General features: G+C 39.7%; 3 protein-coding genes across 8 annotated transcripts in view; 2 read left to right on the top strand and 1 right to left on the bottom strand.

Annotated features, from left to right (window-relative positions):
- Window positions 1-13877, top strand: part of LOC135115726 (uncharacterized) — a 15007-nt gene extending 1130 nt beyond the window's left edge. Inside the window, exons 1-13 of one of the 6 annotated variants that reach the window (XM_064032660.1) lie at window positions 1-67; window positions 677-728; window positions 1405-1558; window positions 1956-2134; window positions 2376-2667; window positions 2946-3119; window positions 3482-3699; window positions 4192-4361; window positions 4728-4837; window positions 5088-5203; window positions 9925-10314; window positions 10575-10908; window positions 11050-13877. The exon at window positions 1-67 is cut by the window's left edge and continues 22 nt beyond it. In XM_064032660.1, coding sequence (XP_063888730.1) covers window positions 721-728; window positions 1405-1558; window positions 1956-2134; window positions 2376-2667; window positions 2946-3119; window positions 3482-3699; window positions 4192-4361; window positions 4728-4837; window positions 5088-5203; window positions 9925-10314; window positions 10575-10908; window positions 11050-11169 — 2265 coding nt within the window. In that variant the 5' untranslated portion in view covers window positions 1-67; window positions 677-720 and the 3' untranslated portion in view covers window positions 11170-13877. The other 5 variants (XM_064032662.1, XM_064032663.1, XM_064032661.1 and 2 more) reach the window with 5 other exon arrangements.
- A 301-nt stretch (window positions 13878-14178) lies between these two features.
- On the bottom strand, window positions 14179-17054 carry LOC135115631 (large ribosomal subunit protein bL21m-like). Its single transcript, XM_064032557.1, is given in 6 exon segments — window positions 14179-14469; window positions 14938-15055; window positions 15057-15095; window positions 15258-15421; window positions 15850-16020; window positions 16834-17054. Coding segments are annotated over 6 exon segments (648 nt in total). The 5' UTR covers window positions 16886-17054; the 3' UTR covers window positions 14179-14365.
- A 2773-nt stretch (window positions 17055-19827) lies between these two features.
- The window catches only part of LOC135115630 (macoilin-2-like), a 17199-nt gene continuing 14526 nt past the window's right edge, over window positions 19828-22500 (top strand). Inside the window, exon 1 of the mRNA XM_064032556.1 lies at window positions 19828-20171. Coding sequence (XP_063888626.1) covers window positions 20092-20171 — 80 coding nt within the window. The 5' untranslated portion in view covers window positions 19828-20091. The remainder of the gene's footprint in view (window positions 20172-22500) is intronic.

The raw sequence follows: 22500 nt of genomic DNA, 5'->3' as shown, positions 1-22500 counted from the left end.
GGCTGCAGCGGGGAGGGTGCGTGTGGTAATGAGTGTCCTGAGGGTGTCCTGAGGCAGTGTGAGGCAGGTATGGCGGCCAGTACCCTCCTGTTATATATATTTAGTGCGGCTCATAAAGATACATTGAATTTGAGGAGGAGTAGTGGAGGTCTGTGTCACGTTGGCTGTTAGAGAAGTGTTGCTTGGTTCTGTAGTGTGAAGTACGTGTCAGGGGTTGTGTATTGTGTGCCGAGTAGTTTTTTTTTTTTTTTTTTGCCTTCCTTGTACCGCCTGTGTGTGTGTGTGTGTGTGTGTGTGTAGATTAGAAGGACACATAATTGGTCCATGACTATAGCGTAACAAGACGTTATGTGTGTGTGTGTGTGAGGATAAAGATTTCAGTTTTTAATAATTTCATAGAACAAAGAAGGAGGAGCAGGTCTCTCTCTCTCTCTCTCTCTCTCTCTCTCTCTCTCTCTCTCTCTCTCTCTCTCTCTCTCTCTCTCTCTCTCTCTCATTTAGCAAGAAAACCTTGATAAATAGAGGTAATGCAACTGCTGATGACAAAACAAGTGGTATTAGTATTGACATTACCTCATGCTGTCTTCATGGATGTGGACACTCACTTTACATTATGAAAAACCTGTTTGTACTTATTTCCTAACAAAATCTGGTAATAGCTTTTTGTCACATGCAGGACTGACAGATTGCCTCACTAAACAGAGAGAGAGAGAGAGAGTCATGTGCAGGCAAGTGAAAGGTTAACACAGGGGGCAGTATTATGACAAGGTTGGTTATGTACAATGTATTATCTCATCATTTCTTAGACTTTTAGCCTTTTAACCTCCTCATCTCCTCACTCTCTAATCAAGCATAAGTGTCTTTTCCTATATATCAGGGGAATTACTAGTACACTGACTTACATGACTTTACTTATGTAGCTTGGTCAAGACCTAGTTCATATTTCCTGTCCATTGCTCTTTCAGCCTTTATTTAAACTCTTATCTGATTCTACATCCTGTCCCATCTACTTACCGCTCCTTATTGTCACCATCCTCCACTGCCTTTCACATATTCACATATTCACTTATTCTGTACACCCCCTCCTACATCCCTACACCTTGTGGTCATTTTCTACAATTTTAACAGTTATCCACATCCATTCACTTTCTCTTTCACATGTCCCTCCCACACACATGCTATTGGGAATGTCAGCATTAACAAGTGTGTGTGTGTTTGTGTGTGTGTGTGGCCTTGTTGTAGGAAGAGTTAGAGTAGTGATTTATTAGTTGTGGGTATTTAATTTCATCCAGTCTGTGTGATTTACTGATTGTTTACATAGCAGTACATGCACACACACACACACACACACACAGACACCAGTGCATCATCTAACTCTAGCTATCCTTCTCACTCCTTCTTCAGGGCCAGCACTATGAGTGGGGAAGAATGGAAAGCTGTGAAGGAGCAGGTGGAGGCAATAGCAACGGAGGTGGTGGCATGGGGCCGCACAACAGATGTGATTTACAGCCTCCTCCAACAGAAGCTGCTGACTGAGGCTAACATGGCCCACCTGATGGTAGGTAAGGGAAGGAAAAAGGAGGTTAAAGAGTTGGGAGGAAAGGAGAAGGATAAAACATGAAAAATAAAAAAAATGTTAGTGTTATGATTTGAAAATATTTGATGTGTGGAAGAGAGGAAGCAGAGGGCTGTTAAAGAATATAAGGGAAGCAGAAGCACAGAGAATATAAATTTGTCATGATGTGCAATGGATGTGATGCATGGAGGCATGAGGGAAGGCAGAAGGCTCTGAATGAAGGGTAAGGAGAACAGAACAAGAGAAAAGAGGAAAGGAAGGAGAAATGTAAAGGAGAAGCAAGTACAATGTTGTGGCTTATAAAAAGGTGTGAGAGGAAGGAGATAGAATGTGAAAAGAGAAGCACCTCACTGTCACCTCTCCCTCTCTCCTCCACCAGAGTCTGAACACAAAGAAGGAACAAGTGAGGCAACTGGTGGCTTTGTTAGCAGCATCAGGATCTGGCAGCAGCAGCAGCAGCAGTCTGAGGAGCTTCCTTGGGGTTCTTCAGGAGCAGGGGATGGAGAACCTGGTGAAGTGTCTGGACCCTGATGGCAACCACTCTCCTGAACCCCTCAGGTAACTGGTGGAGGCAGGATGTGTGGTGGTCAGTGGTGATGATGTGGTTGTTGTTGTCTTCTTTCTCATTCCTGTATGCTTTTTTGCCTGTCTTCAATGTATTTTATTTCTTTATGCAATTTCATCCGTGTTTCTCTTTGATATCAGACATTAGTAACTGTTTGATACACACAATCTTACACTCTTGTAGTTATTATTACCTTTTAATCTTTGTGTTGCCATAATTTCTTTTCCCCTGCAGCCAAGATCCTAGTGCCTTTTCTGGTCTGCGGGTTACCCCATTCCAGCACCATCTTCAGCAGTGGGCAGGGGGAGCAAGCAACATAACAACCCTCCCTGGCCACCCCAACTTTACCTTCCCCAACCCAGGCCAGGATATCACCAACAATAATGAAAATGACAACTTGAATGCCAACACACCCATGGACACTCACACTGCCTCACCAAGCTCCTCTGCCAGTCCCCGCACACCCCTCAAGATATCAGTGGTGCCATGTCGGGAGATTGGCGGCAAGCATTTCTTGAGGAATGAGGTGAGGAAAGTGTTGGGCTGTGAAGAGAGTGAGAGATGATGATGGAAGGGAAGATTTGTTAAGAGAGGCAGGATTAGTAGAAGAAAAGATGAATAAAGGGCTATAGAAAGAGGTGGATGCTATGCAGTGGAGAGGTGGATGCTGTGCAGTACCTTATATGAATAATGTATTGCAAAGATAGTGACATAAAGATGTTTGAATGGATGAAATACCTGCCAGCTCCAGAAATATGTTAAATATACATCATGTATCCTTTGATTTTCCCTTTTTTCTTACAGGTATACAATAATGAATCTGAACCTCGAGGTTACGTCTTCCTGGCCAACTACAAGAACTTTCTTGATGAGCAGCATGAGACTCGCTCGGGTTCTGAGATTGATGTCCAGAATCTGTGCCAGCTGTTCAGCCAGATGGGATACAAGCCTTCCTACCACATCAACATGACCAAATGGGTGTGTGACACGTTGGGGTGTAGTGGAAGGATAGATCTGCTTGCTTTCACCCAAACAGTAATAAGAAATAGATATCAATTTATATACCAGCACAGCCATGGAAATATATAGTAGCACACTTATCTCCACCTGTCCTCACACACCCCTTATGGTGGCCCAGACAGAGCACCACACACTCATACACACATCATGCACACACTTATTCCTGTTGGCCCCTGGTGGAAATGGATAGTCTAAAATAAATATATAGAGGTTTTAGTGATAGACAAAACAAAAAAATTGTAAAAACAAAGATCTCTCTGATAAGTCATAAGACAGACCTATGGTAATCCAGCATCACCATGTGCTCCTCTACTGTACAGGAAACCATCCAGGCTCTGAGGGACTTCCGCAACATGAAGGAGCACAGTAATGTGGACTCGTGCATTGTTGTGTTCATGAGTCACGGCCGAGACGACACTTCCTTCTACACCTCAGACAACCATTACCTTACTGTGCACAATGTGGTGGAGCGTTTTAATAACAGAGAGTGTCCAATACTCAAGGGGAAACCCAAGATTTTCATATTTCAGTTCTGTAGGTATGTACAAAAATGGGAGTGTGGTAGTAGACAAAAAATTTCCTAGTGGATAAGAAAATATTTTGGGAGGAGATAAGAGGGTTGCAAAAAAGGATGCAGCAGAAAGAAGCAAATGTGAGAACACAAAATTAATAAATGTTGATTTAGAAGAATATTGTTGAAAAGAAATTAATTGCTTAATTTATTTTTGTTGCTACAACAATGGAATCATGTAGAGAGAGAGGAAATACAGTAACTGTTTTCCCTTCCCCTTACAATCTGCAAAGAACAATAATCTGTACAACTTTATAAATAATTGCTATAATTTTCTACTCAACCAAGTTCTTCAAGGAATCAGTTTATTAATATGGGCCATTGCTGTTTGATTTAGACAGTGCAGCACAACTCTACCAGCTAAAGATGATATTTGTGATTGATAAGTTGTATCCAGGTATATCAGTGCAATGCTGTAGTTAATATACAGTGCCCTCATCCACTCTCTCCCTCACTCAGGGGTGTAGGCCCAGATATAGGGGTGGATGCTGCTAATGTGTCCCATGTGAAGAGCAAGGGCAACAGTAATGGCCTTGATGTGGAAACTGATTCAAGCACCTTTGGGAGCACTGTGCCAGAGCGAGACCCAACCTACACTGATATGTACATTGTTTACTCTACTGTTGGAGGTGAGCATTTGACACATCCTTCTTCAGCTCTCTTCAGACTCTTCAGCTCTTCCTGCTCCTGTCAACACATCCCTTCTTTTATTCTTCCTTCTTCCTTTGTGATTTGATGTTGGTCTCTAGCTGTCTGCTTGACCCTGCATCCTCAACCCTACTAGTGTATCCAAAGTTTGTGTTGCTAATACTCCCTCACACACAAAGATTGATAGGTAGATGTTTATTGACTGCAGTGTGCAGATTGAAACTGTTGAATATATAATAATTAAAAGGATAAGATCAAACTATAATGATAAAATTACTGCAGGATGATACATACACATAGTAATTCATCCATGGTCTTGTATCTTTTATTTCTGCCTCTGTCTTCAGGTTTTGTATCATTCCGCCACCCTGAAAGTGGATCATGGCTTGTGGAGGCAATCTGTGAGGTGTTTATGAAGGATGCTTGTGATACTGAACTGGAACACCTCATGAAGAAGGTATGGTACTCTCTCTCTCTCTCTCTCTCTCTCTCTCTCTCTCTCAAGTTCTGTTCTTATTGATCTTATTTCTTATCATTACAATTTTTTTTTTATTTAAACAGTTCAAGTATCATTTTGCTTTATATTACACTGTTTGAATTTTCTCCACTCATTTTGTCAGTAGTTCCTGGCTCATATTGTTCCTTATTGTGTTTGCCTTGGTGTGTTTTCCCACACCTAAGACTCCAATCTGCCCATCCCTCAACAGGTTTCAAGGCGTGTCCGGGCCAACTTCAGCACTGAGGGAAACAAACAGGCCTGCGAGTTTGTCCAGAGAGCGTTCGACCGCCACTTCTTCTTCAACCCAAAGCCACTACCATCTCTGTAGGCATTATACATATTATCTCATTTTTATTCTCTCTCTCTCTCTCTCTCTCTCTCTCTCTCTCTCTCTCTCTCTCTCTCTCTCTCTCTCTCTCTCTCTCTCTCTCTCTCTCTCTCTCTCTCTCTCTCATTGCATGTTGTTATTTGCAGTGAAAGATGACATGAAAGGTGCACTTGTGTGACTTCCATTTCCTAGGTTTATCAGTCTCCTACATACATATCCCCTAAAAAGTGTTCCTCTGAGGTGCTACTCCAAGCCTGTATCTCAGTGGTATCCTTAAGATGTGCTACCTAAGATACGGTCATGGACAGAAGATGATCAAAATGACACTCATAATTTTCACTATGCCTAGTGTTTTTTCTCTGTCTTGAGTGTTCTGATCTGCTTGTCTAAATTTCTATAAGAAGATTGCCAGCTGATCACAGGATTAAAGATTAACAAAAAACACTAAACAAAATGAAAATGAATGCAGAATCAGACTAGTATTGACTATGGTTGTGCATCACAATGAGAGTAAATGACTCTCACTGACAATAAGTTCAATTCTTCCATTAACAGTTCACTTATGTTTTTGGTTACCAATTATAAGGACATGATCATTATAATGATGGCCAGGGGAGCACCAGACCAGGGGAATCACTGCTTTTGCACCAAGTTTTCCAGATTGTTTTATGGTCTCATATCCCTGCTTGCCAATAACCTTCATGAACCCTAATGATTCAGTATACTTACATGCTGTAAATGTTTGTGTGTGTGTGTGTGTGTGTGTGTGTGTGTGTGTGTGTGTGTGCAAACTAAGATTTAATTCTATGAGGTAAAGCTCACTGCATGGTGTAATAATGAGCATATAAACAAGACATGCTGATGTACATATAAAGAAGAACTAGGCATAAGTTATCTCTAGATTTAGATTTAGATGTAGTTCTCTTTGTGTGGCAGTCTGGGATGACATAAAGTGCTTGATGACAAAGAGCATTTGAAAATTATTTGTTCTGATTAAACTATGGAAGCAACTAAAAATATTGACTTTAATATAAATAACAAGCCTTTATATGTACATACAATCTTAAGCCTTTCAGTACCATCTGTTATGAATTTAAGACTGCATTCTCAAGTGTTTTGCTTCCTTAACTTCACTATTTTCAACAGGCTCTAGTGCATTCATGTTTCTGTTGAAAGTTTAACAAGAATTCTGCATCATCATTGAGAAAGACACACACATGAGAACCCATCTAATTATGTTTGTGATCTTTGAAGATACTCCTAATGAGAGAATGAAACACTAAAGAATATGTACAGCCTTAAGATACTGCTGGCTTGGGTAACTCAGATACAAAATATTAACTCACTTATGTCTCTTTCTTGCACGGCATCCAGGATTGAGTCAGGTAAGGCACCTGAGATCAATGAACAGGCCACTCAGGTGTTGCTTGACCTCAGCATGCACGAGATGCTTGCCTAGAGATGAGTGAGAGGTGAGAGATGAGAGTCATGCACTACCTCTCCTCTCATCACCTATCCTCCGCTTCCCCATCCATTCATCCACCCACCACCCCATTCATCCACATTGTGTCACTGCCAGTACAACACCACAGCGATGTCTTTCATGCCACCAGCTGCACAACATAGGTGGCTGTAACTCAAGTCTTTCACTGAAGTACAATGGTGAGATGTAAGCAAGGTGGAGTGAGCAGTAGTTAGACAGTGATTGAGAGAGAGAGAGAGAGAGAAAGAGAGAGAGAGAGAGAGAGAGAGAGAGAGAGAGAGAGAGAGAGAGAGAGAGAGAGAGAGAGAGAGGGGGGGGGGGAGCAATTATGTCAAATTGCCCATTGAGAATGAAGAATGAGTTAGTGTATTTTAAAGAAAGAGGCTGAAAATGAGTGAGAAAGAAAGTGAGGCAATTTAGTCATGCTGGCTTTTCCTAGTTAGGAATGAGTCTGTGTATTGCAATTCAATGTTCTTGATCACATGATGCTTTGGAGGGATGATTGGTGTTTGTGCTGTATGGCAAATGCAAGAAATATTGTGTAAATCTGTGAGGCAAGTGAGTACTGTATGTATGTGTGTGTATGCTTGCAATATGCTGCTTCACTGATGTGGTGTATGTATAAACAATGAAAGTTATCTAAATTGAACATAACTAATTTTACATAACTACTTTAAAGTCTGCAGTGAAAATGTTGTTTTGGGAAGGCATCTTTGTATGTCTTGAGGCATGAAGTGTCTGTCCATTTGATGATGAAGGTGGTGGGCTGATGTGTCCAACCCTTCTCTGCCACACCAAAGTGTATAAGAGTTTCAAGTTAGATTTTGAATATGAATGTTAAGGCAAGAAAAATTGTGTATAAGTTATGTTGTCATACTAAGATGTTTCTCTTAGTATTGAGATGTTGAATTAGTGTTTGAAAGCAAAAGTGTGTTAGTGTATTTCAGATTTAAATATCTTATTGGGTCAGTGATGACAGAAACAAAAGATGTAGCTCAGAATTGGTTACTCTGTTAGAGGTTTTGTGGATCATGGGTTAAATATACACAAAAAAAAAAATAAATAAAATAAAAATTATATATATATATATATATATATATATATATATATATATATATATATATACATTATATGAGGCTGCCTTTGCTCCAAAGAGTAGTAAAAAATAATAATAAAAAAAAAAATTATGATGTAATTCAATTTGCATGAAAAAAGTGGGTAATCTTTATAACTTTTTTACACAGACACATATATTGTATTTTTCATTACTATTCCATTTCTGCTCATGACTGAGGAGAACATTAAATGGGATGTAGAATATGTATCTATTCATATTACACACACACACACACACTTTCAGCAATGATCTCAAAGGATTTAAAATCCAGTGACAGTGTCTTTCTTTCATCTGTGTTAATAATAAGTACATTTAGAAGATAGATAATAAAGATGCAAATAATATTAATAACTAAATATAAGCCTGAAAAATGTCTCTCTTATCATCAGCTTTACCTCATTTCATCAGTATTATTACTGGAGGGTTTAGAGTTTCTATTACAGTCCTTAAGTTTAACATTTGTTGATGCCACTGTGTAGAAATAACATTTACACTCAACACCAGTCAGTCTTTTGCTTTTTAGACATGTGCTCAAGTAGATGATCACTTGTGGGTTGTAAACTCTCACTTTGTAGGTTTGTATGTGAGTGATGCAGAAAGCCTTGACTGCCTTACTAACACCACATTTTCTTTTGGGTAAGAGTTTTGCCAGTGTCAGACCAATACTTTTGTGGAATATTTGTAAGGAGTGATGAGGGAGGAGTGTATTGATGTGCCCTGGACAGGGTGTGCTTCCACATGCTTATGTTTGCACATTCCAAGGCTATATAGCTTGCATATATTGGAGTCCCATTCGTGTCTGTATGTCTAGTAATATGTCAAAAACATTGAATAATCAGCACCAGCTTAGTCAGGGTGCTACTTCTTGTAAGACATCTAATTGGGGAATCTTTTCTTGCACTTCCTTCAGAACTTATTGGTTCATGAATAAACTCAACTTCATTCCTCCTTTCACTGCATGTGATTGGTGATTGCATGGAGGAAAAATTAATTTGATTGATTATTTCAAGGTGGAGGAACTCATTCATGATCTTGATTACAGTTCACTTATTAGTATATTGGCTTAGCAGGAGGGACACAAGTCTTTCACATTTTGCTGAGTTTGTAGAACCATGACTGCTGGGTGACTAACTAACCAGTACTAAATTTTTTGTAATATGTAACTAACCAATCACAATATTAGAGGCCCTGTGTGCTTTATTGGCTGCACTTGTTTAGATTTTACTAACATACATTTTCTATGTTTGTAATCATTGCTAATAAATCCTTGTAATTGATCAGTATTTTATTAAGGGTGCTTCCTTAAGGGCTGAGTTTTTTGTTGCATTGATTCTCAGCTTTGCACATTTTAATTACTGAGTACGTAACTTTTTGTCGGATTTTCAGGTTCTGTGGACTTGCACCAAGGTTGTATCACAGATCTAGAGGGCCTTGGTGGTGCATGGATGGTTGGGGCTGGTATTGTTTGATTGATGACTTGTCTTTTCTTCCAGTGCCTTGAAATTTGTTAATCTCAAGCTCTCTCCCTCATTGTGTTAGTGGTGGTATGGCAAATCTAGAAGGATATGAAATGTGTAACAAGGGAATTTTACTTCAATAAACATGTTAAAAGTATTAAAAAATGAATAGTAAGAATTTAAGATTGTGTTGTTCTGGGATGTGAATTTATTCCCTCCAAAGACTATCTATATCTTGTTCTGTATTTGAGTTCAGTTATGGGTTATTGCATTTTGATTTCATATATGCTGGTATCTTATTGTTACTTTTGTATAAACATGTGACACTAAAATCTTAATATTTCAATCCATTCATTGGCAGTCTTGGCAAGCTGAGAAAATCCTCAGTAGAATGACCCATAACTTTAAGAACTATGCCCAAGTGGAGCCCTTCAATTTGTGGCCTCAAGCTCCATCTAGCTAACACACTGACACTCATTCCATATACTGGAAAAAAATAAAATAAAATAAATAAGAAATAAAAATAAAATAATAATAATAATAATAAAATACATGTGGTAGTGGTCATCATGGAAGCATGACCTCAGAATGACTTTGTTTCCCTTGAAGGAGAAGCAAGATGTCAGTACTGCCAAGCTCAGTGGTCTATTGTCATTTCAGATCCTCTCTCAACCTTAGTCAACTGGGTGAGATGCTGCCTAGACTCAAGCCTGTCCACCACAGGAGGATCCGCACTTCCTCCCCCTCAAGCAAGCTCAAGTCAGGTAATGCATGTGGGGGTGCACGAAGGAGACACTTCAGTGGAGAAAACAGTACCTCGGAAAATCACCTTGATGATCTAGATGTGCTTGACAACTCAAAGACTCCTGCCCTGCATCCCCGAGTCAAAAGCCTGAGCACCTCTTATCGAAGGAAGTCTGCTTCAGAAGTGCCTAATCAAAATCTGTTTCATGGTATGACCCGTGGCCACAGCTTCAGTGAGCTGAATTCAGGAGGCTCTTCACCAGAACCCTCTGAAACTTCGGAGCTTGGGGCTACCAGCTGTTTCAGGTAGGAATGCAGTTCATGACTAGTGGACACACACACACAAATTCTCTCTCTCTCTCTCTCTCTCTCTCTCTCTCTCTCTCTCTCTCTCTCTCTCTCTCTCTCTCTCTCTCTCTCTCTCTCTCTCTCTCTCTCTCTCTCTCTCTCTCTCTCTCTCTCTCTCTCTCTCTCTCTCTCTCTCTCTCTCTCTCTCTCTCTCTCTCTCTCTCTCTCTCTCTCTCTCTCTCTCTCATGTTCTGCCTTATATTCTGTCATTCTTACAGTTTGGAGAGGTTGTCATCCTTGGAAGATCCTCAGCAGCAGTGCAGTAATGCTGGCTTCCAAGTGAGTGAGGCATGTGGAGGCAGTTCTAGGGAACTCCACCCTGACCTGATGGTAGAAGCCTCACCCCTGGAGTCCCCCAAGGAGGGTTTCCCACTGATTCACTCCCAGTCAGCTTTGGAGGCCATTGCACCCTCTGAGTTTGGTGGTGTCACAGGAGTTGGGCCGGAGGTGAGGGGTGCTGAGGAGCTGCGGCCGTCCTTCAAGAGACAGTTATCGGTGCCTTCCAATAATGAGACTCTTCAAAAGGTGAATGATGTGCGTCGCTATCTGCAGGTAAGATGTGTTCTTGGCTCTGCTTAGCCCATACTGTTACCTGAATGTCTAATGTTATAGTGTCAAATTTATCTTCTTTTTTATTTGTTATTGCTTTTATTCAGTTATCTGAGATTCATTTATTGCTTCTCTTTGCCGTAGTTGAATGATTCTGATGAAGCTTTGCTCCACCCTCTGAAGCGCATTGAGAGCTTCATCAACAAGAAGAAGAGAGAAGGGAAGCGCAGGAAGATGGGGGAGTCCAACAGCCAAGAGTATTAATGTTGATAGTAATAGGAAGAAATAATCTGAAACTTTTCCTCATCAAACATTAATTGTATTTTCTCAAATATGTCAAGAAAATTTATTACAGAAAATATCTTTTCAGGATCTCTTCTTGTGTTTAATGAGGATCTAGTATTCTTGGGTGTCAAGAGATATTGACAAGAGGTGTGTCTTAAGAAACTTGATGTGGTGCTCATTAGGTAGGTGGAACATATGTGACAGTAGTGGCCCTTTCTGCTCAGGAAGTGTGGCTTGGGTGCCTGCAGGGTGTCTTTTAATCCAACATTTTAGACACATCAGATATTAACAGTGGAAGGGAACAAGTATTAGTTTTAGTTGTTTGTTGATGTGTATACTTTTTAACGGTTACCATGTAATTTTTATATGTTTTTTTTATGCATGCTGTTGTTGCAATTATGAAATCTGCATGGTATTTTCAACCTCCCTTTCATGTGATAACTCATCCCATTTTGTGGACTGTTGCAAGCCTTTCAGGTTTAAATCAAATTAAACTTATGACTTTAGGGTATCATTTTTATTGTGATTTATTTTATTTTATTTTATTATTATTATTATTATTATTACTATTATTATTATTTTATTTTATTTATTTATTTATTTATTTATTTATTCATTTTTATCTGCTTGAATAATTTCTGCTTACAATTGTTGACTGATGGGGAAAAAAATTGCTGGCTCAAAGATTCACCATCAGTAAATCATGTATCGACATAACCTTGAGTATTCTCTATGACCTCCCATCTTGAAAAGTACAAAAGTTAACAGTCCACAGGCACATGTGTGACCAGAATGTGTTGAGTATTCTGTAACAGCTCAATGTATATAATTTCATCCTTGTATTGGGGAAGGTTTGAATCTTACCAGTAGAAATTTATCTCTGTATTTTGAAAGGTCAGTTTGTCTCAGTTACCACCCCTTCTGGCTATGTCAGCCTGGTATACAGGTAATGTTTAAAGGTTTGAATCTCATTGTTGGAACACGAATGTGAACATGTATTTTGTAAAGATGAAAAGGAGAAATTAACAACGTAGTGAGAATTTATTTGTTGTTGGTGCCACTGCACAAACAATGGCAGTCTTGTGCAATATTACTTTTTTTTAGATCTCACTCTGCAATTGGTGTTATAGCTTGGCTGATGACCTTTAGACTCAGGTTTGTGTGACCAGTGTGGTGATTTTTAATGTGTCAGCTGTCATACAAGTTTTTAGCCAGGCCAAGTCCATTTATCTTGGATGTTGTGGTGTAGTGATTTTTGAGTGATACAGCTAGGATCATTAATCTCACCTGTGATTGATTTTATGCATTTTTATAAATAATAGGGCTGAATTCTGATTAGTGCAGTACATTTGAGAGTAACTAGTTAGTGCTAGTAATACCTTCATTACTCACAGAAGCAGTGCAGCATACAGGATAACAGTAAAGCAGTAGAGGCCCTCAGTAGGTCAGTTTTCATGGTTCAGTAATAGCACAATACCTTCTGTAGTATGTGATGCAGGAACGATTAGTGGGTTCAGTTTTGCTTCAGTATGCACAGTCTTGTTAGTGTGGAATAGTTATTCAGGGAATAGTGAATGTACAAGAGCTGATTACATATAATCTCCTGCCTGTCAGATGGGAATCCTTACTTCATTCACTACACAGCAGACTGGCAGCAGTTGTGATACACCATATATAATAGCCAACAAGTTTTCCACAAGAAAATTAAAGTTCTTGACCAAGCTGAGGTTGTGCTGTGCATCATGTCTTGTTAGGATCCAGCAGCAAGTGCCAGTCATTGAAAACTGAGACGGTAATAAGCTGAGGAATCACAATCCTTGGTCGTCTGTCAGTCTTGCCCACTTTTTCATTCATTGCATGTGGTAATTTTGATCTAGTATTCATGAGAATGCCCTAAGAAAGTGGCTGATACTAGTATTCATGAAAGAGTGCCTTAACAAAGTAGCTGATACATATCTGTGATAGCTTGGAGGTGACAGAAAAAGCTTCTTTCACTCTCTCCCAGTGGTGTGTGGGGGGAGCACCTGGCCATGTGTCCCCTAAAGTAATAGCAATACAGATACCATGTTTGTGTAATAATTAATTTATTACCATGACACAGCTGGAATAATCAGTATTAAGATATGGCATTGAGGGCCATGGCATTTGATATTGTACACCATGACTACTGAAGGACAATATAAGCATGTTTTGTTAATGTACCTGGTACTCCCCCTCCACTATCCTTTTTCTCCCTTTCTTTCTCATCTGTATCCTTACTTCTTCCCTCTCAATAGCAGCCAAGATTATCATCAAGAACAATGCTGTCATATATGGTGTATGCTAGTGGTCATGGAGTAATCAGCTACTAGAAGAAAGCTGTGAGCTCATTTACCATGTAGGAAAGTCACATGTACAGTGCATATTACATTAGGACTACCTGGGCATAGCAAACAGACCAGCTTATCAGGAGTGTGTCTTCCAGCCCCTTCTCAAGATGCCCACCTGTAATGAGTATGAGTATTGCTCTTGGTAGTACATACTTTGTTAATTTTATATTGTAAGTTTTTATACTGACAGTTTTCCTTTTGAGGTCTGCAGACAGATGTTGTATTGTTATGAACAATCCTAACCAGAGTAGATAAGATAGCCTGTAGGTAGGCATCAGTACAATGTATTAATTACTAATGAAGGTGCTTTTACCTAAACTGGCTTTCATTCTCCTTTAAGTGTACAAAATATGGTATATAATATTTGTATTCTAAATCAAAGACTTATAGAAAATTAATTGTCCCATAAATTACCTCTCTCTCTCTCTCTCTCTCTCTCTCACACACACACACACACATCCCATAAATTACATCTCTCTCTCTCTCTCTCTCTTACACACAAACACACACACATATCCCATAAATTACCTCTCTCTCTCTCTCTCTCTCTCTCTCTCTCTCTCTCTCTCTCTCTCTCTCTCTCTCTCTCAAACACACATGAAGGTATAAACAATATAGACACAACTGTATACTTCATTACTTTAATATTACAAAAATTTTTCTAAGGTTATGGCAAACAAGTATAGTATGTACAAGACTCATGACTTAGAGGTAACAAAAGTGGTAAAAGAAGTAGAAGTAACAACAGTTGAAGTAATAGATGAAGTCAGTAACAGCAATATGTACAAGACTCTTCACCTAAAACGCTACAAAGTCCTGCCATCCACGCCTGTCACCTCTGGCACCTCATTGATGCCGTGTGTGATCTCAATGCGGTTGATCCTCAGTATGGTGTGTGTTTCTCGGTTGACTGCACAGGGAGGGAGGGATGGAGGTTAAAATTCATCACTCGTTATCACTCATAATTTAAAGTTTCAATTTCTCTACATACGCATAAAGCAATGTAATGTTTATCCTCACTTGATAATAAAGATTAGTAAGGATATGTTAAGATCAGGCACTCTGGCTCATCAGCTGGTCTAAGAATGGAGTTGCAGACCAAAGCAATGACTGGTGATGCTGCAGAATAATGTTAATTAGGCAATGTAACTGCCTATACATCTAGCAACAGCCAGGGGAAAAAAAAAAAAAAAAAAAAAAGTGCACTAGTGATACTAAATGGAAGTATCAAACATTTCTGGTAGACAACATGACTAATGATTAAAAAGAAGAAAAAGGAAAAAAATTTGTAAACTTTGTTAAATCTAAGGAAGCTGTTTTTCAAAAGAGAAAATTTAGTAACTCAATCTTTCCATGTCTGGACACACTTAACACTTACATTTAGTTCTGCGGGAGTTTTTGCGGCGGCGGTTATAGAAATAAATGCGACAGTGAGAGAGAGTCTTCTCCACCACTGTTGCCTCCACTCTCACCAAGTCTTGGCCAAGCAGTGGTCGGGCCGTACAATGAGAAGTCCCTGGACCCCACCATCATTACCTGTCAGTCATGCACAACCATTTCAGTAACAATGCTCTCTCTCTCTCTCTCTCTCTCTCTCTCTCTCTCTCTCTCTCTCTCTCTCTCTCTCTTAATCTGAGCAAAACAAATCACCTTCCATCTGACTACTACATTCCTCCACTGATCCTGAAATACGCTCACCTTTTCCAGGCGTAAGGAATCCCCAGTGTTGGGCGGGAAGAACGTCTGCACCACCATCAAGTCACCGGGGGTCACCAGGTGCTGCTTGCCCTGCAGAAACACCACAGCAAACAGTCGTCCGGCCAGCCCCTCCCTCACCTGCTTGTCCACCTTCTCTATTACCTCTGTGGGGAGAGATGAGCGGAGTAATACACCACTTCCTTCCATCAGATAATGACAGGTGTGGGAATGATGAGACAAAATTACTGAATTTGACTTTTCAGTTATTTATCATTGGTATAATTTGTATTTCTCCACCATTACGGGAGACAATGCCCTGAAACACGCTGCTGCAAGGCTATGAGATCAATGTCACTGTATTTCTTGCGTGTCATAAAGGGCGGCCAAAAGAGACAAAGGGCACTTCCTACACCCTCCTCTATATAATTTAATTCTTAGGATAATGAGCCAAGCCATGTCATATAATCTTGCCTATCTTAATTAAACAGAATTAGAGCCTGGCACATATATAGATACCAGTATGTATTATATGTATGGTAGCAACATGCAAAGAAATGTGAAAATTATAATATTAATATTTTCTTTCTCTGACCATGACTGAAGTTCCTTTCTGCCTCTGTGTCGTCCACCACCACCTCCTGCTGTGATGTCCAGGGGGTGGCGTGTGAGAGAGCCGAGGAGATGGCCGGCGGTGTCCTCAGGCCCCGACAGAGGCTTACCAGAGGGACTGCCGCAGTTTGCCTCGTCACGACCTCACCTACACCTGCAGGTCATCAAGTGTTATTCACCTGGTGAGTGTGATTATAGAAATAACCTTAGCCGATTAATCTCTAGGCAATGACTGTTTATTTCTGGGTAATATATGATACCTTTTCAAGTCATGATCAATGCAATGAAGGGATCAGCTGTAAAATTAATAAATCTAAAGCTAACTTAATGTAGCCCTCTGGCAAAAATCTTATAACAATTATTTTTCACGTAAAAATTTTTTTGTTAATGATGATGTTTCTGTGGGCCAAATCCTGAGGTTCGTCTCCTGTCACAAACCACCACCTGAAGATGAATTACACAATCAGCGCTGTAGGGGTCATGATGATGATGATGATGATGATGATGATGATGATGAGGAGGAGGAGGAGGAGGAGGAGGAGGAGGAGAGGAGGATAATTATGACAACTGCGATAATGATTCTGATTCTGATTATGATGATGATGATGATAATAATAGTGATGATGATGATGATTATTCTAATGGTACCCTGGATGATGATAATAATAACGATGATTCTTACATAAATACACAAACACGAAATGTATCAGATAACATAAGTAGCTACAGTAAGACAACTTCAAGACTCCTGAGAGCTGAATAATCAGCTAAGAACACCAACAATTAAGAAAATACGACGAATACAACAAAAAAACACATCAATTATTCCACTAATTACCTAAACACCTGACCGTGTGAAATTAGGACACCTGAAGCAGGTCAGGGGAATGAAAAAGGTCAGATGGCTAGTCAATGTCTCACATATAAAGTAATTAGTAAAGAAAGGCAGGTAATGGGTGTTAATTACCTATATTTCCGAGTCTTGTACAGGTTCGAAGTGCCGCTCTGAGGGCCGCCATCTTGTTCCTTAGATCTATCTTGGTCCGGGGACTTGTTAAGGCGAAAAGTATAGTGCTTGCCTGCTTACTTCCTTATGTCGGTTTAATTATGTGTGTATACATATAAACCCTGTTTTCATGTATACAGACTGTGGCACATGTGTGTTTTAACAGGTATACTCTCTCTCTCTCTCTCTCTCTCTCTCTCTCTCTCTCTCTCTCTCTCTCTCTCTCTCTCTGTGTGTGTGTGTGTGTGTGTGTGTGTGTGTGTGATTCTAAAAAAAATAATAATAAATAAATAAATAGAAATAAAAAAAAATAATTGCCGATCACTCTGAAAGGCAACAAAGAAAGGATTTCAATATTCTTGTCCATCCTCTCCTGATCCTCCTCAAAGAAGTCTGGTTGAGTCAGCAGAGGGTTCCAGGGCTTACAGTGTGGGTGTGTGTGTGTGTCGGGTCATGTTATACCCATCAGCATTATCAAAAAGTAAATAATGTCTTACACTGCCAGCAAAGGCCTCCACAAGTCAACTTATGGTAACTATTGCGTTTCTGACATGACAGTTTAAACTTCTATCAGTTAATTAAATACCCACAAATCAGAGAGAGAGAGAGAGAGAGAGAGAGAGAGAGAGAGAGAGAGAGCGGGGGGGGGGGGCGGTTATAGTATATTTATTGGCCTCATTCGAGGATCACAGGTCTGATGAGCCGAAGCCTTCTTAGTGACCTGTTACTACCCTCGCAGGTGCTAATAGACTAAAGTTCGAGTAAGACTGGAGATACTTAGATACTAAACAAAATACATATTATTACTTAACATATTAACACTAAACACATACATGAGATGAAGCTTAATCTTGTTTATATATATATATATATATATATATATATATATATATATATATATATATATATATATATATATATATATATATATATATATATATATATATATATATATATATATATATATATATAAACAAGGTTAAAGCTTATATCAATGATAAATCCAAATGGATGAATTAAAGATGATATATCAAATTAATAGTAGCTAACGAATATTGATTTTAGTGCACTTTATTGTGTATTTGAAGTTGTTCTGGGACACAATGTTCTTGACGTCTTCTGGCAGCTGATTCCAGCATCTCGCACCACGGGCTGCAGTACGCATGGCTGAGCATGAGATGTGGAGATATAAAAATGATGAATCATGACAGGAAGTTAACATAATCTGGAACAATATCTTTCGCCACTTTATATTACAATTTACAATATTAATTTTAGAAGCAATGAGAAAATTTAAGGTTTGTACTTTATACAAATGTTTCGAATCATAGCCATGCAATGTTCAGCCCTTAAACGAGCTATGTACTAATATGTGAATGACTGAATGCTTTTCATCAAACTTTGTCCTGCCGCATTTGCCACAGTCAAGTGGAAACTGTCATGAGTTCCCGTTTGAGACATGAGTTATAAATGAGTCACAGTTATAAAAGTCTTATCTAAGGATGAAGAAACGCAAAAAATAAGATAATTTAGTCACTCGGTCACTTATTCAAAGTTTGTTAATTGACAGTGTTAAACATCTACCGTAAATTGGTGTTATCCCACTTCGTTTCTCTCTCCTCTAAAGCTTTGTACGGTAGTCCAGCGGAAGAGTTTACTGGTCTGAACTAGAATGAGCCCCACAACTTAATAAGGTCAGCATTAATTTTCCATCGGTGTCCAATTGTTGCCTCTACGGTAGAGAGTAGGTAAACAGTGAGGCAAAAGAAAGATGATGAAACTCGCACTTAGTATATTACCATAAAATTACTATTTATCATCATTATGTTTTATGTACGATTGGAATTACTGTTTAGCAATTTAAATAAAATGTCAAGACAGGATGTATACTCACATCAAAAGCGGAAAATATGAAGTTTGCTTAAATAATGCAGTGTGTATGTATGTGTGTGTGTGTGTGTGTGTGTGCTATCTGACTCGTGTTTGGGGAATTTACGGAGATTTTTCACATTATTCGTCTAAACAGCTGTGCACAAAGTTACATCTAGGTTCTGTGTAAAAGTCTACCTGTGTTACCTTTCCTCAATCAGTTACAAGTGTTGGGTGAACGAAATATACTGAATGAAAAACTTAATTGACCGCTCACAGTAACCTGCCTTGGACGAACATTTGAACATTTGAACATTTATTTATAGCCATTTCATACATTGTATATTTATATTCCATAAATTTTTTATTATGGCTAGCCTTTTTTTAAGCGTAAGCTTTTCAGGCAAATATGGGTTATGCAAGCCAGCGAGGGCAGTACACACACACACACACACGTACTGCATGCACGTACAAAAATGCAGGGCACGCACACAGCCAAACACACACACACACACACACACACATACACACGCGCACACTCTTACATCTCAGAGTAGATATTAATAAAGTAACGTTTGCTCAACTGCGCTAGTTAGATTTCTTCTACGTGAAATTCCTTTGTTTAGCTGGAAAATCGAAATGTATGGCGTGGAAACAAAAAGGAGGGAAGGGAGGGAGGGAGGGAGGGAGTGGGGAATGGAGGGACGAGAAGAGGGAAAGGGAAAGGAGTATTAGAGAGCTACCAAACAGTGATATATTGTTAACAACGACCACACCATTCACTATAACGTAAACTCATATTCCAGTCCCAAAACAGTTTCTTTTTTTTTCCTTTCGCCAGTGCTGGAAAGAGAGGGACGGGGAAATGGAGGGAAGACAAGAGGGAACGAGAGGGAGGGAAGAGGAGACAGGCGTCAGTACATTGCCGATAATGCCTACACCATGCACCATCATCTAAACCCATATCTCAATCCTATACAGCTTTTCCCTTTCCCCTGTACTGGAAGATAGAGTGCGTGCGCAACCTTTGCTAGAGACAGGCTTAAATTTCCATATTCCCCGAGTCTAGAAAAATATCCCTTTGGCGTAAAACGATTCGAATCCCTTCCGCGAGCCTATAGAGGTATTGGATGGCCTTTAGTTCTGGACTGCGCACCCAGACCGAGACCAAGAGTGTTCTGGCTCCCTATAGTGGTCGAGGTGAGTGGTGCGGCTCCTGCATCTATACAGTGGATGGCGGACACAACAACAAAGATCCGAGCCACGCACCCTCACACCTCCACCTTCATGCTATTCGCCCTTGGACCTGTGTGCTGCATGTATGGGGTGAACAAATAAAAGCTTAAAATAATGAAGAGGAGAAATGTGGATTGTTCTAAGCTTCGTAGACCCATAAGACGGCCCAGAATTAGTGAAGGATTATACGGGAGGTGAGTGAGCCGAGCTTGTAAATATGGCTGACCTTAATTTCGTCTGCCAGGGGTTACAGGGCAGGGGGTAGGGTGCCAGGGGTCACGTAACAGGTCAAGGGGTGCAAGGGGTCATGTGCCAGGGGTTAGTGCCAGGGAGTGCACGGCAGGAATGAGGTGCCGGGAGTCTGTGAGTGCCAGGGTGCCAGAGGTTCTATGGTTGGTGCCAGGGGCTTGTTGCCAGGGTATAGGGTGCCAGGGGATAGGTAATAAGGACAGTTAGATGCCAGGGACGATGTGGTAGCTGATAGGGTGATAGGGACTAACTAGATATAAGTGATAAAAGATGGCAGGGATGAGTTAGGGTTTACAGCATAACGCAGCTGGGGAAGGGTGGTTAAGTGTGTGTGGCAAGGACAAGGTGCTAGAAAGTGTGTTTTTAAACCTAGATCCCCAAAACTGCATTGCATGGAAGGGATGTCTGGGTTTATATTACAGGGGTGAATTGTCATGGACTGGTAATGGCAGGGAAGGGGTACAAGATGTGTAGCAGGGGTAGTGAGTGTGTAGAGTTGTATGGCAGGGTACCAGGGTGTTGGAAATTGCATGATAGGCACTGGAAGATGACCACATAGGATCCAGATGTTGTTTGGCTTATGCTGTGTATAAGAGGCTGTGTGGAAGAGTGAGATAGCAGAGGCAGTGACCAAAGCAGGGTGCCAAGGGGTGTTAGGGACAGAGTAGCAGGTTTTGTAAGGTTAAGTGATGATTTGATGTGCCAGAGCTGTGTAAGAATTGTCAGAACAGTGTTTATGTGATCTTAGCAACAAGGAGTTACTGATGTCATTCATGCTGCTACCATTGGAAATTACTACTACTACATCTCCTTCTAACTACTACTGCTGCCTATACTGTTATAACCAGCATTACTTTTATTCTTATTGTTACTATGATAACTATAACCACAAGAACTATTACTTCTAAAACTACTAATGTTACTACTGTTAAGTACTATTACTACTGCTATTATTGTCACTATTATTTCTGTTATTGACTTTTCTGCTGCTACTACTACTACTACTACTACTACTACTACTACTACTACTACTACTACTTCTACTACTACTACTACTACTACTACTACTACTAGTCACTGTTATTTAAATTATTGATATTTCTACTTCAACTACCGTATTTCCTCAAGTATCAATCTCAAGTATTAATGTGTATCTAACATTGGAGTACTGTGCTGGTAATGAAATGACAAGTTACAGTATTAAATCACCACATTTTATAAGGATATGAACAGAGAGAGAGAGAGAGAGAGAGAGAAAGAGAAGTGATGTGGTGTTGTATGTGCTAAATGTGAAAATCTCTGATTCTCTAATGGGTTTTATTGTGTATTTCAATCAATGGGTGTTTTGATTATGTATGATGACCTAGCCTGTGCTCAGCATTTCAACAGAGACCATTGAAACCGTAATATAAAGTTAAGTCAAGTAGTCTGTTGTATATTTGTGAGCTTTATCTGCTAGAGACACAACACATTTCTTCATTACTAAGTATCTGGCATAGATTTGTCTTTTTACTGGTCATAGTAAGTAATTATTTAATTTCTAGAGCCAAGAGTTGCTGGTCCCCCTTCCTATCACGTTGGAATTACTGAATTTTCAACTCAAGGAATCTGATAACTATGTTTAAGTTGACCTCGAATCTTTTGCCTAAGTATTTGGCCTTTAGATCTCAACCTATATTATATTTCTACTACTACTATACTACTACTACTACTACTACTACTACTACTACTACTACTACTACTACTACTACTACTACTACTACTACTACTACTACCACTACTACTACTACTACTACTACTACTACTACTACTACTACTACTACTACTACTATTATACTTGTGCTATTACCATTACTACTACTGCTACTTTTTATAAGATTTACAATCACACATAACATATCATCACCACCACACACTGCATAATTTACCCAAACACATACATAAAAGTGATGGTAACAGAAGCACATGGCTGATAAGATAAGAGATGTGAGTCTCTGCTGCTGGTTAGAGGAAATTGGTGGCTGAAGGTTAAGACGAAGATGGAAGGTGACGTGTTAAAGGGAAATGGATGAAGGATGTGTGTGTGTGTGTGTGTGTGTGTGTGTGTGTGTGTGTGTGTGTGTGTGTGTGTGTGTGTGTGTGTGTGTGTGTGTAGATTATAAGTCTTACTGATTAACTTAAACTTTGAGAGAGAGAGAGAGAGAGAGAGAGAGAGAGAGAGAGAGAGAGAGAGAGAGAGAGAGAGAGAGAGAGAGAGAGAACATCTGCAGCACA

The sequence above is a fragment of the Scylla paramamosain genome, chromosome 29, assembly GCF_035594125.1.
Source record: "Scylla paramamosain isolate STU-SP2022 chromosome 29, ASM3559412v1, whole genome shotgun sequence".
In the NCBI taxonomy this organism is placed as follows: Eukaryota; Metazoa; Arthropoda; class Malacostraca; order Decapoda; family Portunidae; genus Scylla; species Scylla paramamosain.
This window is presented reverse-complemented; position numbering and strand designations above follow the sequence as displayed.